Below are 18783 nucleotides of genomic sequence, written 5' to 3' on the forward strand. Positions count from 1 at the left end.
CTGACAATGACATCTCTTTTCCAAAGAATTAGAAGAGGACAAAGAATTTCAGACATTGTATAAGTATGTAATTTGATGGTAGCTTTGTTAAACTGTGTGTTTTAAACTGTTCATGTCAAATTTCCCTCTGGTGGATTTTAACACTGGGACAATAATTTTAGTATATCAGTGAAGAATTTTAGTTAAGCAATAAAATTGAAAAGATGTCCTAATACATATTCAGAGGGATTACTGATATAAAGTCTACATGGAAATAACACTACTAAGAGAGAAGAGAAAATAGAGATTTTCTCATCAGAGTTCAGCACATCATCTGAAAATGAATACTAAATTTCAGAAGAGTTATAAATAACTGTAGACTCTTTTTAAATTCTAGTATGAATGTACAGCATACAATTCGTCCTTCTGAAGAACTTTTAACAGGGATTAATACTGTGAGGGACCTACTGAAAATGAATCTGAAGAAAATTGGTGGTGGGAGGGGGGGGGGTTAGATTCAGGTATTTTCAATAGCAAGTACTTATATGAGCCAGACTTGAGGAGCAGGGACATCTAGTGGGCAGTTAATTTCTCTCTTCCTTTAACAAGGAATTGGGTTCTTGAGATGTGGGTATTTTTTAAAAACTTGAAGGAATAAAAGATGAGGTTTCTGAAGAAGAGATTCTCAGGACAGTAATGCATTTTTATAAGATAAAGTTAATAATTCCATATTAAATAAGTCTACAAGATGCAATTCAAGCTATGGCATTTGAAACAAGCTTTGGAATCTTTAAGTTATTAACTATTAAGATATTAAGCCATATCAGTTAATGCCTGAATTTTTTATTTGCAGAGATTAAAGTTCTTCTCTCACCATTTCTGCATAATTTATTGGTATTCCTGCTGATGTGATAACAGTAACCTAAGCAATACCTGCTGCTGGTAGTGTTTTTAACACTGAGTCATCTAAATCAGTTCTGATAATTTAGAATTTAGAAATACACTGCAGAAAAATTGAAAAGTTGGAATGCTATCTCAAACAAGTCTGTAGGGGATACTAGATGGGGGCAGCCCAGAGGGGAGTCGATCATCATTGTTAGGTGGACAGGTACTTAATATAAAATTGATGTGGTTCTTAGAAACTTGTTATGCACAGATATTTCCATGACTTTTCGTTTCCTAATCATGAAGATCTATACTTCAAAATTATAGACCAGCAAAGCACTGAAAGATTACTGAGATCATTCTACCTTAATTTCTTTTAGAGAGAGGTGTTTATAACATATTTTGAAGCACAGGATTAATTTACAGTCAACACATTGGCACTCTGTGTTGTCTCTAAGGATTGAGGATATTCTTCTGTCAGAAATTAGATTAATTTTGACTGCTTCTGCTTTTTATATCTGTGAAAGAAACCACATAGCTATATATTTATAGCTATAAATACATATATATATTTAGCACATAGCTGTAACTGTTCAATTGCTAATTAGAAAGAAAGCCTTTTGTGTTTGATGTGTCTACTGAGCCATGCAAATGACTTAGTAAGTTTCAGGTAAAACACATCTACCTGTCTTGGTAGGGTGATAGAAGGGTTCAGAATGCTAGTATTCAGAGCTTTTATTTGTACTGCTGCCACCTTCTGCAGCTTTTCTTCAGAAGTTTTTAGCCCACAATTGAAGTTGTGCTTTCATTTTCAAATTTGCAATAGGTATGAAAATTCAGCGTAACTCTGCAACTGTTCATTGTACAGCAACTGAACACTACTAAGGTTTTGGCCAGGTAACCACAGAAAGTAAGTTACTGGTTGTGGAAATGTGGTCATGATCATGCACACTGTCAGAACCCAGTGGTGGAATAACTAGTGAATATGCTGAAAAATATATTTTCTTACTAAAATATAATAAGGTAAAATATATATAAATACATTTTATTTATTTTACTATCAAACTTTATTTTATCTTAGGTAGCAGAGCTTAAAATGGAGTTAAAATTGAGGGGATTACCAGTTTCTGGAACAAAAACAGATCTTATTGAGCGTCTGAAACCATATCAAGATCTTAATAACAATGGAGTCACTACTACTAGCTCTGTTACAGTAACTACTTCTACTGGGGCCACAGGTAACACTGGGGAAGTGGCTATAGCATTTCCTGTTGCAACACTAAATAAAACAGTGGCTAATACAGTATCCAGCTTTCCTTCAGAAAAAACAACTACTGGACCTGGCTGCAAAGTAGTAAATACTGAAAACATTAGCTCTCCTTTGCCTATATCTCCTTCTCCTTCAGAACAATCTAGTCTAAGCACGGATGATACAAGTATGGCAGATACTTTCACAGAAGTGATGACCATGATGTCTCCATCTCAGTTCTTAAGTACTTCACCACTAAGAGCAAATACAGGTGATGATAATCAGAATCGCAGCAGTGGAAGCATCTCAAGCATGGAGTTTGATGTAGCAGAAAAGGACCGCAAGCTTCAAGAGAAAGAAAAACAGATTGAAGAGCTCAAAAGGAAACTGGAACAAGAGCAAAAACTTGTGGAGGTACTGAAAATGCAACTTGAGGTTGAAAAGAGGGGACAACAGCAACACTCTCAGACTTCTGGTAACTCAGCTGCTTTGGAACAGAAGCAATTCAGTGCTGCTGTCAAGGATGAAAATGCTCTTACTGACTGCTTGAGCACAAGCCAATCTGTACCTGCAGCTAGTCATTCTTTAGGACAATCAGTATACACTAGTGGCCAGAATCCAGTTGCCAAAAAGGCAGTTGTTATCAAGCAGGAGATACCTGTCGCTAAAGCTGAACCTCAGAACGCCATTTCTCAATTTTATTTTAATCCCCAGAGGCAGCCACAAACTGCAGTTGTTGCCCAACCTCAAGCTTTACTGACTACCCAAGGAACTGCACAGCTGCTCCTTCCACTTTCTATCCAGGGACCGAATTCTACCACTTCAGTGCAGCTACCAGTTGGAAATATAAAGTTACAGGTATGAGGGTTTTCATTTCTCATCCTGCAAACTACATGTCAATATTTGCTTAATTTAATATAGATAGATAAATGTGCTGTTTGTAAGATGCACTGGTAAAAATCAGTCTTGTTTTTGCTTTAGAGAAAAGCTTAGTAACATTTATTAGCCAACCTGTTTATAACTTCTTCTAGTACTTGCTTTCTTTGTAATCGTGCAAAGAGTTTTGGCTTCCCAGACTCTTTTTCTTGAATAGTATTTGTCTTACTGTATACTGCTACTGCCTCTGTGCGTGTGGTTTTAGATTTATACTTCCAAATTCCACCACTTTACCTCCAAAAGAAACAGCTTAAAAGTCAGCATTTTATTTTGAAATATACCTGTTTTCAAAATGTGTTCAAACTTCCTTGTGTGGTGAGGGCTCATTACATTTAAAAATGGGAATGCTAGATTATAGCACTCTAGTGGAGTTATAAAAAGAAACCATGGTTACACAAATATTATTACCAAGCTGATTATAAGGTAGTATCACTGTGAATAAATACAACATAAACCCAAATAGAATATAAATGCAGAGCTATGAGATATCTGACCGGGTTGAAACGGTTTAACATCATGACCTGTGGTAGAACGAAGGATATACCTCCTTGTGGCACTATTATTGCCTGCTAGCTGGCTGAAATCCCCTGCAATCCTCAGTTACTGTGCCAGCAGAGCACTTCTTCAGTGCCAGTGTGTGCTTGCTGTTTTGGCATGTTGTGAGTCAGGGCTTTGTGTTAGCATGTGTGCTGTCACATTTAGCAACACATGTGAGGGCTGTAAAGTTCTGATGGGGCTGGACCCTGCCATCTACAGTGTAAGAGCTACTCCTGGTAACTGTCCACCCAGACAGATCTTTGTCTAAATTGTTCTAAAATCCTGCTAGAATTCTCCAACAAACTTAAGCAGCTTGTTCTGGTATTTCACTTCACTGCTATTGCAGAAATTTTTCCTAGCTTCCAATTCAAATGCTCTTTCTTAAAGTCAGACATGTCTTGCCTTTAAAAACAGCAGTGGTCACTAAAAGTACAATCATCTTCTTAAAACAACTTTTATATGTGATGGAAGTCTTGTCATGTTGCATCATCAGTTTTGTCTTTCAGGTTGCTGAAACACAGTTAATTCTTTCTTACTGGGTGTGCTCTCTGCATCTCCAGCTATTTTCATTGCTCTCGGCTGGACCCTCTCCAGTTTGTCTTCATCTTTTTTAAACTCTGGTACCAAAATAAACACTACACTCTAGCTGGGAGCTTGCCAGTACCAGAAAGAATAAAAACATTTTGTCTCCTGTACACAGTTCTCATTGATACCTCTTAGAACAAATACTATAGATATTCTGCATAACCTATAGAATAGTTTTTTACATAATGTAATTTACTGTGAGATACATATAATGCAAATATTTTATCTTCACCCTTTAGGCTCAATCACAAGCTGGAGTACAGACCCCATCACAAATACCTGTTCCTATTCCTTCCTCTGGCCTGGGCCAGACAGCACCTCAGATGCATGCTCCACAATCAAAACCAAATACCATCACGCAGCATGCACTTGGTCAGACCCAACAAATCAGAAAGGTTTGTGGATAGCGATAAGCATTAAGCAATGTACTGTTGTGTATTCTAATTCTAGGCAGTGCTTTTACAGTCTTTTTTGTCGTGTCACATACAAATGATCAAGTCACTTAACATCTCTGTACCATGTAACTCATTCTCTTTCCAAAATTTCAGTCCTTGTAGGACTGCTTTTCCAATTTCAAATAAATATACAAAACTAAAGACTTTTTTCTTTTTTTTTTTTTTTGGTCTTAATGGTACTCTTATGGCACATGCTCACTTCGTTCTTACTTACGCTTGGCACAAGCAATATACCAGCTATTCCATTCAGTTTCTCCTATTTGCCACCAGCTCGAAATGGAAGATTCTGGTGGGCAGCTCTTCAGAAAAAGCTTTTATCTGTAACTACAGACCTTCGTTCATTTTCAGGAGTTCCTTCCAGTACTCCTCCTTTCTTTGTTGATTTTATCCTTACTGATGAAGAAAGCTATGGACTCCGATGCTAGGGACAGCAAGTCCAGTGAGTCAAAACCCCACTATATACCTAAGACAGTTCTCTTAGAGAAATGCAGGGAACGATGCGGAGAGAGATCCTTCTCTTCCTCTATATCCAAAACTATCAGCCCTAAAAGTTCCCATTCCGAAATGGGTGTTTTATCAGCACTAGATGCACAGTTCTGAGTGCCAACCCAGTCATATTCATATGGTAACTGATACCAGCACCAGCCACCACAAAAGAAATAGTTTTCTCTTCCTTTGAGCCACATCCAGAGACCAAGAGATTGGTTTGGCTTCCTTATTAGTGCTGTGGTCTCTATGGCTTCTATGACTTAGGAGAACAAGGTTTTCCAGTCTGCCCCAAAGAAAGATAATTTAGAAACTATTAAAATTTCAAAATGAAGAGGATAATTTTGATGGTAAGTTATATAACTGCCACTCTCTAGACAGCTTGCTAGTAAAGGAGAACACAGCTAAATGAGCATCATCATTCTCCAGGCTGCTGGGTAATGCTGTTTAATGGGCAATGAGGTTACCCTACTGAAGTCAAAACTGACTGACACATATCCAAAAAGCAGATTTCCTCCAGCCTGTCTGGGATTTGGTAAGGGGCTAACCTTATTTTGGTAATTCAACAGCTCCCCTATAGAAGTTTTCCAGTCATCCTCAGGCATATACTTGTGCCAGAGACTGGCAGTTTGCTTCCCTTGCTGTGAAGGACTTTGTGGAAGTGATTGCAGGAGATGTCCAGGATTTGTACCCTCTGGTTTTTCCCTGTTCAGCGCAGTTGTCATGGAGAACACCATGCTGGATCACTCTAGCAGGCTTCAGCCTGCAATCTGGTGGTGCTGGAGCTGAGCAGCTGACCTGTCCTGCTGATCTGCTCACATCTACTGCAGTTCTTTTACACAGGAAACCAGTGTAATTGCGTGATTTTTTACATCAGAATGGAAAACGCCAGTGTAGTACAATAGATAAGGACAGCTGTAATATGCATTCAGCATTAGTTCTACCTGGTTGCTGTTTGCATTCCTGAGCCTTAGGTGTTACAGCAAGCAGACTGGGCCATTCCAGCTAATGAACTGTGAGTAATGCTGTTTGTTAAATTAACATTTTTTAGTGAAGTTAGTCTTCCTAATAACGATCACCTCCATAAAGAGTTGTTTTCTAGAATTAGTTTCCCTCAAATTCCTCCAGACTTTCTCAGGCTTTCTCAGCTTTTTATGCAAGCCAGCTGATTACTCCACTTGGTTGCTGCTACATACTTGTGGTGTCTCTCTGCATTCTAGCTACCAAGTGGCCCTAGTTCTTGAGTTAATTCAGGAATAAGGATACCTCTCCACAGAAAGGGCAACAGTTTTCACACAGGTGATCCACATGGCCAACAAACTGCATTAATCCCTCTCAGAGCAGACCTCATTTGGTATTTAGGCTGCGCTCCATAGAGCTTTTCCTAGCCTTCTCTCCATCCGTGATCTCAGATTTGTTGCACCTTTGTCACAAAGGTATTTGGGAGTAAAACTGAATTAAAACAGTCTTATGCACTCAGATTGCCTCATACAAAAGTACTGAAGGCATGTTGTGTGAGGAGAGGCTGAGGGCACGTGGGTTGCCCGGTCAGGAGGAGAGGAGGCTGAGCGGTGGCTTCATGGCTCCTCAGCTCCCTGAGGAGGGAAAGCACAGAGGGAGATGCTGGTCTCTGCTCCTAGGAACCAGCAATGAGACGCAGGGCATGGCTCAGAGCTATGCCTGGGGAGGGTCAGACTGGGCACCAGGAAATACTTCTTGCCTGGGAGGGTGGGCTTCCTAGGAGGTGGTTGGTGCCCCATGGCCATCAGTGGTCACAAGCCCTGTGGATAATGCCCTCAGGAACGTGCTTCAACCTTTGGTCAGCCCTGAAGTGCTCAGGCAGTTGGACTTAGTGATCTTTGTAGGTCCCTTCCGACTGAAGTACTCTATTCTCATTTGTATCGGGCTAGAAGGTGATTCATTGTATTGACTACCCACTAGGTGGGGAAGTTATGCAGACTGTATTAAACTGTTCCATACTCTTTTGAATGTATATCAGAAAAATTAAATAACACTACATCATGCTTCCTGGAGGATCACAGGAGAATATTTTACTTACGAGGGATGACTAAAGCATGACATGGCACAAAGTTTCTTTAAAAGAATAATAGCTCTAGATTTACACATTAATACACTGGAGGGAAGAACAGGTACAGATAACGTCCCCTTAACAGGGAATTTAAGCAAGCAAGTATTTTAAAAAAAAAAAAAAAAAAGTCTTCATTAAATGCCATTTACCCAATATTATTAATTATTAAAAATACTAAGACTGCTATATTAATCCTTTACAGGTTTTTCCACCTACCACATCCAATACAGTGTTTTCCTATCAGACTGCACCAGTTACAACACCTTCACAGTCTTTTATTAATAAAACATCAAATTCTAACATTCACACTGGCAGCAATCAGGCGCCGTCTATGCAGAATGGACCTGCTACTCCTAGTAAGGTAAGATCAGTCCAACTGCACTCCATGAAGTTCACTTTTATATTAATCATCTTAAATAATGCATGACTATATATTGCAGTTCTCTCAAGGAAGAATAACGTTTTGTGTATTTTAATGATACGTATATTTATATATCATGTGTGGGAAAGTAACAACTTATTTTATACCTCATATTATACTATTGTTTGTAAATATTTAGATTGGTATGGCAGAATACTATCATTCGTATAACATGATACATTTCAATTTCATTAAAATGTATGTTCAGACTTTTTTTTATTATTTCATGCAGCCTGGCTCTCCTTCTCAAGCTCAGCCTTATATCGTTCAGCAATCCCTCTTCAACAACACAGTGTCCAAGAAAAAAGATCCCCCCCGTTACGAAGAGGCTATAAAACAGACCCGCAATATTCAGACATCTCACCGTGAGGTAGTTATTTTTGCTTGTTTATTTTGTTAAAAATATTTTGTTTCTTCAGAATTATCAGTCATTGTTTATTACAGTTTTTCTTTGGCATCAAAATTTTCTAATGTACTCTTAATATTCTCATAACTGTATTTAACTGCAGGTTTCATGGTTTTTTGATGAAATTAACAGACATGTAAATAAGTCTTAGATTATCCAGCTGACAATAAATATAATCGGGATAACACTGCTATTGCTACTTAACAATAACTGTCATTCAGTGGACTTGTTTCAAGGATGTATGATACCCAGATTTCAGACTTAGAAAGTACATTGAAAAGTACTTTCCCAAACTGAGGAAACTTGAGGAAAATGTGTGCATGAGTGTGTTTATACGCACATACAGAAACATATATACACACTTGAACACACATGCTTGCTTGAAAGGAGGCTTTATTTAGTGAGCTTGGTGAATAATCCTACAGGGTGCTTTGTCAGTTTACTGTGATATCCTTCAGATTGGAAGAAAGTTGCAAACAAAGCTAATGAGCATCCCTAACCTCATGCATTTCAGAATTATCCCAAAAGAGATAATTTCATATTGACTTCATATTGTGTGCTATTTTTTTGGTGGCAGGCACTCAGACAGAAGCATGAATATCTAATGCCATTTCATATGTTACTGGCATGTAAAAACAAACAAACAAACAAACTATATTGCATATGATGGTTATTTACAAGTTGTCTCTTAGAGAAAGCATTTCAGGGTGCACCCCCATAGTCTAGTTGCTATTCTGAATATTTCCCTTCTGCAAAACAGGGCTAGCAATTCCCCTTCTTATCCCTAGTTTTCTGCATCTCTCTTTTAGGTTGCCTTCATGAAAACTTTGTGTTGCTTTTCATATTTTTTTTCCTATTCCTTTGTACTGAAACCAACCAGAGGAATTCTACAAGTGTCTCTCCAAACTCTTTCTCTATTATCTAGATTGACAATTTCATAAGAAGAATTTTGGTCTTGATCATAGGTTAGTATTTAGGTACTACTTAGAGAGGCAAGGATCAATATGCTTAGAAAAACACTACATGAAAAAGAATAACCCTTTTCTCCTGCACCACAGATTTCCAGTGCACACAGTCAGCAGATGGATGATCTTTTTGATATTCTCATCAAGAGTGGAGGTAAGCCAATGTTGTGGTTTAACCTGGCTGGCAGCTAAACACCACACAGCTCACTTTCCCCCCTCCCTCTCTGGGATGGGGGAGAGAAACGGGAAAGTGAAGCCTGTGAGTTGAGATAAAGACAGTTTATTAAGACAGGAAAAAAAATAATAATAATAACAATAATGATGATAATAGTACTAAGAATAATGATGTGTACGAAACAAGTGATGCACAGTGCAATTGCTAACCACCCGCTAACCGATGTCCAGCCTAATCCTGAGCAGTCCGCCGCCCCCACCCCAGCTAGCCACCCCTCTATATTGTTTAGCATGACACCAGATGCTATGGAATACCCCTTTGGCCACTTTGGGTCAGCTGTCCTGGGTCTGTCCCCTCCCAGCTCTTGCTGTACCCCCTGCCTGCCCGCTAGCAGGACAGAGTGAGAAGCTGAAACATTCTTGGCTTGGTGTAAGCACTGCTCTGCAACAATTAAAACATCAGCATGTTATCAGCACTCTTCTCATCCTAATCGAAAACATAGCACCCTACCAGCTACTAGGAAGAAAATTAACTCTGTCCTAACTGAAACCAGGACAGCCAAGTAACATTTGTGTGATGGAGAGATTTAAAACCTCATAATAAAAACTCAGTACTGTAGTCAACAGATTGAAAGGAAAGAATTCTGTCAGTGACAGGAGGTATCCAGTCTGAATGAAGCTAGTATTCCTGAAAGTTTGTGTTAATTACCTATAAAACAAAACATTTACCAAAACACATATAGTCAAGCAGCTGTGGAAATTCTCTTCTTGCATATTAGCCCAGGCAGACTTTCTCTGTAATCCACACAGTATTCAAGTGATTAAAATAGCACCGTACATTAGCAGAGACATACTTTATAAAGATTGAAAAACTTGCACAAGTCCATATTATACTGAAATTATACCATGAAAAGAATAAGGGAACAGCAAAAGCAAGTTGAAACTACTTGTTTTCCAGTAGTATATCTTTGATATTTAGAGCTGATAACACGGGGTTATATTTAATGAAATGTTATGTATGAACTACATAGAGACATTAATGAGCAACAGCTTTCTATGTTAGTTGAAACAAGACAGCTATCAGAAAGGAAGTGAAATAACCAAAGCAATATATAAAGTAGCTTTGCAGTTTATACAGGAGACTTTTAGGTATAATTAGGCTTTGTAGACTAAGGTGCCATTACAATACTGGGAAAAGTTCTGGTGCGAAGCAATTCAGTTAACTTAATGTTTTTTTTGTACTACTGTCTTGTAAAGGTCTTGACAGCAGTGAATGCCAGGACATAAGTGATTTGATTGTAGGCTATGAGCAGATTTTAGCCATATTCTAAACATCCAAGTATTTTTCTCTTTTTCAAAGCAAATTGCAAAGTCAGCTGAAGAAAACGGAGTAGACAGTGACAGTGTAAGATAAGTGACTTGCGCAGTGAACAACTCATACTAAGTTTACAAATGCTTTTAGTGCTCTTATTAAAACATTGCATCAGTAGTTCAAAGAAGCTGCACCTCTGAAACAGAAGATGTATGAAACATTAGCATGCTTATTTAAGTATTTGCTTCAAATATGGCATTACTAAATCTATTTGATTTTAAGGTAACAACTGTTCCGTATTTGCCAAGTTGCCACAAAAAGCAAAAACATTTTCTGATTGTCTTTATGAAAAACGAAATAAGTATTCAGGGCTATTGCACTTACATTGCAAGTTCTACATTGAAAAATGTTTAGTTTATTAATGTACTTCAGGAGACTGAGAAAGTTAATTTCCTAATGTTTGGCCTTTACTAAGCAAACATTTTATAGATGCTCTTACACAGATATAAAAAACGTACATTTTCCTTGGAAAACTGGTACAAATTACATGGTCATTGCATTTCTGTTGGCAGAAACAATATCTGTGCTAGAGGATTTACTCACATACTTTTGTCTGTCAAACATTCTAGATCTAATCTTATTTTTGGACTCCATTCACATGTAAGAATTAATTGGAACTTACCTTGCTGTATCTCCTTTTACTGTTACTACCACTAAGTTACTCCTCTTGACAGAAGAGTAGTTTTCAAATCTAGAATCAATTATGAAAGCATCCTAATCACATTAAACGATCTCTTAGACTAATTCATCACAGTGGACATAGTATTAAACAGGTATGGAATTGAAAATTGGTTCAGATACTCTTCCTATGTAGGGAAATAGATGGTTCTATAATTATCCTAGTTAGAAGAACTATAAACATGGAGGAGGTAAAGATGTCATCTAGAGAACTATTCCTTTTCTCATTGATACAAGCATTCTCATCAGCTGGAGTATTACTTGAAAGCAGAACTCCAGAATTTGTTTTAAAATATTTTGTTGTTCACAGAGTATCTGACATAATTAGTCTGATGTATACGTAGTATTTGTACTATCAGAACAGCAAAATGAGTCTTACTCCATCGAGTTTACTGTAGGTACATCTCAAAGTGGTCAAAAAAGGTGTAGAAGTTGTAAAATATATGTCATTATCTTTTTTGAATTCTGGTTTGTTTGTTTTGTTACAGAGATTTCCCTTCCGATAAAGGAGGAACCATCTCCCATTTCTAAAATGAGACCAGTAACAGCCAACATCACTACAATGCCAGTGAACACAGTGATATCCCGCCCCCCACCCCAAATCCAAATGGCCCCTCCTCCTGTGTCCTTAGAACCGACAACCAGCTTGTCTATAAATCTGGAAAATCAGCTTGAAGCCCTCTTGGATGGAACTTTAACCTCAGGTAATGAAATTCCTCAATTGACAAGCAGCAGTGAAGACAGAGAGTCATTTTCTTTAATTGAAGACCTCCAGAATGATCTGCTTAATCACTCCAGTATTTTAGATCATTCTCATTCACCCATGGAAACATCTGACCCACAGTTTACCACTAATAATTCTTGTCTATCTCTTGACCTTCCTGATACAAATTTAGACAATATGGAATGGCTAGACATTACAATGCCCAGCTCCTCATCTGGACTCACCCCTCTCAGTTCTACTGCCCCCAGCATGTTTTCGACTGACTTTCTAGATCCACAAGACCTGCAGTTGCACTGGGATTAAGCTATAGCCAATGAGAACGTGACCTGCAAATCTCTTTACAGCAGAGGTCCATTATTACACTATTCTGATTCCAGTTAAGATAATTAAGATAGCAACGTTTGGAAGAACAAATGCTTGAAAGTAATTCCTTATTGATGTTCAAGTTTACAACGGTGAATTACTTTATGCTCCTATCACTAATGCAGATCACGGCCCTCTGAAAGCTGTGTTTCGCAAGTCAAGAAAGGATGATTGTGCTTACTGATTAGAAGTACCCCATGGGAAATGCATCACAAATATATATGAAAAGTTATGTCTCTGACTTTGTAATGCTTAAATGAACAACACAATGTGGATAATCTTAGAGAAGAAAGAGTGAGACTTAAATGTCTGTATTCACCCAGTGAGATGTTGTTTGAGGGAGGGTAACGTATCACTACACTTCATTGTTCCTGTGGATAGCCTGAGCCAGGTTCAAAATGAATTGTGAGGGCAAAGACAGGTAGAAGCACTGGCTGGTTCAGTGAAATTTCATATCTCTGGTCTCTAAATTTGTTCAAGTTTTTTTTTATATTTTGGTTTTGTGGTTTTTAAAACTCTTCCCCCATTCTTTAATCATGAGGGAAGAATTTAACTGCATCCAAAGGGATATTAAGTGTAACTGCAAGAAATCCACTGTAGCTAGGCCAGGTAATACTGAGAACACTGAATTTTCTATTGCGATGCTCTGGATTTAATAGCTAGGTTTTAATGTGTATATCAGACAGTTATTTGTATACTCTTTTAAACTTTGTATAGCTTATTTTTGTGAACAGAGGGGAACAGTGGTGTTTAAGCAACAGAGTACCATAATGAAAATAATAAATATCCTAATTTAATTTGTCATTGAGGATATTTGTTAGTTCATTGAATACAGTATCTCAGCATATTAGAAGATTTGGAGGAAGTAGAAAAGTTTAATAAATGCGGTTATGATCCTGTGCAAGAACAGTCCCAATGCCCTCAATGAAGGGTGTTTGTAGGATCAGGCCAAGCTGCAGGACAGTACTGATAGGACAACCATCATTTCTAACAGAATCTGTATCTATTGAATAGCCTTGTCTACAACTACATAGCATCAGGGAAGCTAAACAGAAGTTGCTCAGTAAGAATCCTAAATAAAACACACTTACAGAAAACTATAAAAGGTGAATAAGCAGTATCAGGATAGACTGTTTGGGGATGAGAAGGCATATTTCATACGTATAGACAGTGGAAATAAAGTTCTTACCTCATAGCACTGCCCGTAAAAATACACTTTTAAACCCTGAGTTGTTTCTCAGTCTATTATGAAAGTAGTTAGGCAAAAAAAAAAAAAAAGCTAATATAAGCAAAATACTTCAAAATTCTATAATTGTGTCTCAGGTGGTAGCTGTTAAATGTTGTCATGGATGATGTAGGCTTATAATCTAATACAATTTGAATTATTCCATTGAGGGAATCTCTAAATTAAGAGAAAAGGAAACAGTCCCCTATTTCATGAACAATTGAAAGGAAATACGTATTCCAATGTGAAAACTGATCTTATCTCAGAACACCTTCCTCAACACCAAACTTCAAAGTTCTGTAGGAACAAAATTAGAAATGGCATGAAGCTTTTGCTTACTTCTTGGAGTAACAATATGTATCAAACAGTACCAAAATAAAAAGTACCTTTTAACTGCTTAGTAATCTGTATCACATAAAAAAAAAAAAAATCATGTTAATATCAAAGTAAATACTTCTGTCATAAAATTTTGTGGAATTATCTGCAAGTTCTGTGTCTCCAGATAATCAGTGCAGTCTGTTTACCAATGTTAGAAAATTCCATTGACTTCAGATAAAATACTGAATTATATCAATGATTGAGGGTTTAAACTGGCATCACATCAGCCACCTGCACTTTAAATCATTGTATATCTTCAGTAGTTTTACTGGCCAGGATTTACTTTAAGGACAGAAAAACAATCTATCAAGATTTTCACTACAAAAGCTGAAAGACATACATCCATTCTTGCTGTGCCTACTATACTTGAGTACAATATCATGTGTGGACTGTCTGCCTTAATTTTTGATGTTATATGATTCTTCAATAACATTGGACAAATAGATCCAACTTTTTGCATTCCTTTTCATCATATTGTCTTGGGAGCTAATACTCTGAGATACTAAGTGCCCTCAGCTGTTACTAAAATAAGAATTAAAGACTCTTGGTCTGATAGGAACAACTCTGAATGAAATTTATATTGTTCTACAGTGCTGTCAATGTAGTATGTGTGATTCACCACACATCATACACGTATGTATGGTTAGAATGACCCCTTTTTGACCCTGCCTCCTGATTAAATAAGAGGCAAGTAAATTTGTTGCTAGACGATAAATTAACCTAGAGCAACTGTACTGTCATTTTTTATGTGCATGTAAGTATTGCTTAAAACTGGCAAAGTCGTCTTGCTTTAAAACTATCCTCATTGGCAGTGTATAATGTTAATCCATAGGAATCTATGTGCAGAAATAAACTGAAACAGCTGAGATGTGTTGTTACCAGTACAGTATAGCTTTCTTACTCTAAAAGTCTATTTGAAAAAAAAATTAAAAAAAATAAGGGATCATTTTAGTTTTTAAAGTACAAATACTTTAGTGTAGGGAATGTGTGATTTTTTTCTTTTTTGTATATTTCAGGGTTATGTGTATTAAAACCTTATATATAACGGTTTGCTTTAGACTTTGTTCTGTAATGTGATATATTTGCCATAGTTATATATGCCAGTTATGGCAGAAATAGATTTCGCTTAGATTTTTGTGTGTGCATGTTTTACATGACAGTTTTTGTAACACAAATACAACACATCTTAGAAATGTAATCATGACTGTGCAGTTTGACTGTACAGAACTGAATATTTCTCATTAAGAGAACAGTTGCAAAGGAATGCACTGGCACTAAATTTGCCATAAAATGGCTGCAATATGCTAACAGAGGATGTAATATTAAATGTGCTGTTAGTAAATGCTTACAAATTAAGAATACTGTTTTATCAGTGTGAAATTCAAAAGTTGCTGTTTACACTTCTAGACATGGAGAGAGCTTGACCATGTTTTGCAGGGCTAATGTTAATCAAGGGGAGTAGCATCCTGCATTTAATACAGAAATGGTATTTGTTACGCACTTTTAGTGCCATACAGCATTAGTTAAGGCAACTAAGTTTACGGTCAAAATATTATTTAACATTACAAATAGTTAAGGAATCATTGTCATAAATTTAGCGGTTGTATCTGAGAATAAAATCAGTTTATGCAGTTGTTCTTTATAAAAATGTAGAGTCTAATCCCAGCAGTGTGGGTTTACAGAATCAGCCCGTTAAAAAGGTGAGGCCACAGCTTTTAGAAACAATCAATACTTAATACTGAAATTTCTTTTCAAGGTATTTCTAAATTCACCAACAGGGTTGATCTGCAAGGAAGCAGGTGATCAAAACAGAAGTTTCAGCGTTAAACTTTTCTGTTACATAATCTCTAACATCCAGTTGCCTGAAAAGTGTAGGCACCATAATTGGAAACCAAGCACAAGCTGTCGAACTGTTTTCAAGGCAGAGAAAATGCAATCACAGAATACATTTAACTGGAAGGGCATTACGTAATCAAAACACAATAAAGCTCACTGATGTATACAATTATTTGGATGGCACCTTCAGTATATTATAAACTTACAGCAAATTCTATTAAAACTGGAAAAAAAGATCTTCCACTTATCTCTAGTAAACATTTTGTTGAATCTCTTTATTTTGTGGTCTCTTAAATTGCCTTTACCACACTACAGGTTTTTCTTTTGCATGAGATACGTGGAATGGACTTGCATATAGTATATACATGGCCAATAAAGAGTATCCATTAAAACATGAAATAATCTCAAGTACTCCTTTTATTTGATAAAAAAAAAAGTGCAAAAAAGAGACACCTACATCATTCTGTAGTGTCTGATACTGAATATATAGACTTTTAACTTAAAAGCGCATGAATGAATTTTTAGAAATCTAGCCAAAAAAGCCATTCTAGCTATGAGAGCAAATTCTCACTAAGAGGCAGGGAATGGCTAACAACTATATAATCAAACTATTTTTATATATTAAAAAAAAAAAAATACAGCTCAGATATTCAAAAGACAGTCTAAATTAAATTATAGTAATATAAAAATTTAAATAGGAACCAAAGCATTGCCATTTATATTGCCAAAGGAGGCACTTTGTATTTTGAAGCATAGGAAAGTAAATCCCCAGAAGTATTACTGATACTTTTTTAAAATTAAGGATGTAAATATTTTGAAAGCTGTTTTTGATGTTTAACAGTACAGATTTGTTTTTGTTGTTTGAGAAATTTGTATTAAGTACTAGCACAGGCTTTTTTTCCAGATAGGATTTTCTTCACAGTACTGCTTGCAGTAGTAATAATGCTAACCCTAGTAGGTGTTTCTCTTCTTATTTTCATAGTCATAATTATGTCTTAGCATCTCATTTTGTGAAAAGAAGAAGATAGATACCTGTTTCTAGGGCCATCTTCATTTAAGCACTACTTTACTAAATGCAAATTATGGCAATCAGGGCGTCAGTTTATGTATTGCCTTTCTATAAGAAACCATGATGCCTTTGTATTTGCTGTTTGCACCCCTAAAATCAATTCCATATGTTTGAATGCCATATGTTTTGCACATTGTACTGTATATATGTAATGCATACTGTATTTTTATATGTGTAGTACATTTATCAAATATTTTGTACATAGTGGCAATATTGTAGCTACTGAGGAAATGTTTGATATTTCAGCATTTTTGCTAAGTGTCTCAAATAAAAAATGAAAACTGTGTTTAGTTGTCTGTGCTTACTTACTAAAAGCAAAAAATGCCATTTTAATAATTACTGAAACTTTGATTCTTGTGAGTCAAAAACATTTTGACTATGCTTCCCAGTACCTTTCTCACAGAAAGGAATGAGAAATATGGACTAAGACAACAAACTTCAAAAGCCTGATGGCTTGTCGTTAGAGTCAGACCTATAAGAATAAAGATGTCCTGAACTTCCAAACTTTTTATTTGCAAAAAGCAATACCAGTATGTTAACCCCTTCTCTGTTTTATTCTTGTCTCAATAAACTATAAGGTAAGAACCCTGATGCAGATACCCTGATTTACAGAGCTATTAGCTACCTTCAAACAGATCAGGACAAAAGCAATAGGAAAAGCTTTCTTTTACCTTCAGTAAGTTTTATTCAGTATTTCTGTCATGAAAAAAAAAAATAATCCCAATTTATGTATGAGTTCCAAACTATCTTATGAAATGTATACATTGGACCTGTGTTCTTCTTCAGTATATTTGAAATGAAGTGGCTTCATAAAAAGTAAAACAACTGTAAACAATGACCTTTTATACAGCTTGTGAGCCATATGGTCCTTACTTAATGTCATCTCACTTTCATGATGTGCACCTCCTGAGGTTCACCATCCCCCAAACCTCATCTACTTACTAGTTCACTAAAAAATGACTTTTTTTTTTGCCTCAATCCAATCTTCAAAAAATAAGTTTAAAAAAAAATACAAGGGGGGTAGAAGGGTAGACCTGGGGAACTATAGAAACTATAGGACTGTCAGTTTGACCTCAGTGCCAGGGAAGCTCATGGAGCAGATGATCTTGAGTGTCATCATGCCTACAGGGCAAGCAGGTGATCAGACCCAGTCAGTATGGGTTTATGAAAGGCAGGTCCTGCTTGACGAAACTGATCTCCTTCTGTGACAAGGTGATGCGCTTGGTGGATGAGGCTATGCATGTGGTCTACCTTGACTTCAGTAAGGCTTTTGACACCATTTCCCACAGCATTCTTCTCAAGAAACTGGCTGCTCGTGTCTTAGACTGGCATACACTTCACTGGGTTAAAAACTAGCTGGATAGCTGGGCCCAAAGAGTTGTGGTGAATGGAGTCAAATCCAGTTGGAGGCCGGTCACTAGTGGCATCCCCCAGGGCTCGGTACTGGGGCCAGTCCTCTTTAATATCCTTATTGATGATCTGGATGAGGGGATCAAGTGCAGCCTCAGTAAGTTTGCACATGACACCAAGTTAGGTGTGTGTGTCGATCTGCTCAAGGGCAGGAAGGCTCTGCAGGAGGATCTGGATAGGCTGGACTGAGGGGCTGAGGCCAACTGTATGAAGTTCAACAAGGCCAAGTGCCGGGTCCTGCACCCAGGGTACCCCAAGCAGAGCTACAGGCTGGGAGATGAGTGGTTGGAAAACTGCCTGGCAGGGAAGGACCTGGGAGTATTGGTGGATAGTTGGCTGAATATGAGCCAGCAGTGTGCTCAGGTGGCCAAGAAGGCCAACAGCATCCTGACTTGTGTAAGAAGCAGTGTGGCCAGCAGGGCTAGGGAAGTGATTGCCCCCCTGTACTCAGCTCTGGTGAGGCCGCACCTTGAGTACTGTGTTCAGTTTTGGGCCCCTCGCTACAAGAAGGACATGGAGATGCTCGGGCGAGTCCAGAGAAGGGCACCAAAGCTGGTGAGG

General features: G+C 37.3%; 1 protein-coding gene across 11 annotated transcripts in view; it reads left to right on the forward strand.

The window, feature by feature from the left end:
* Positions 1–17096, forward strand: part of MRTFB (myocardin related transcription factor B) — an 88715-nt gene extending 71619 nt beyond the window's left edge. For 9 of the 11 annotated variants that reach the window (XM_082772553.1, XM_082772556.1, XM_082772550.1 and 6 more), the window contains 6 exons: positions 1946–2971; positions 4411–4566; positions 7404–7562; positions 7855–7992; positions 9087–9147; positions 11706–17096. In XM_082772553.1, coding sequence (XP_082628679.1) covers positions 1946–2971; positions 4411–4566; positions 7404–7562; positions 7855–7992; positions 9087–9147; positions 11706–12244 — 2079 coding nt within the window. In that variant the 3' untranslated portion in view covers positions 12245–17096. The remainder of the gene's footprint in view (positions 1–1945; positions 2972–4410; positions 4567–7403; positions 7563–7854; positions 7993–9086; positions 9148–11705) is intronic. The other 2 variants (XM_082772560.1, XM_082772551.1) reach the window with 2 other exon arrangements.
* The last annotated feature ends 1687 nt before the right edge of the window (positions 17097–18783 follow it).

This window comes from Aythya marila (genome assembly GCF_965140915.1).
Source record: "Aythya marila genome assembly, chromosome: 15".
In the NCBI taxonomy this organism is placed as follows: Eukaryota; Metazoa; Chordata; class Aves; order Anseriformes; family Anatidae; genus Aythya; species Aythya marila.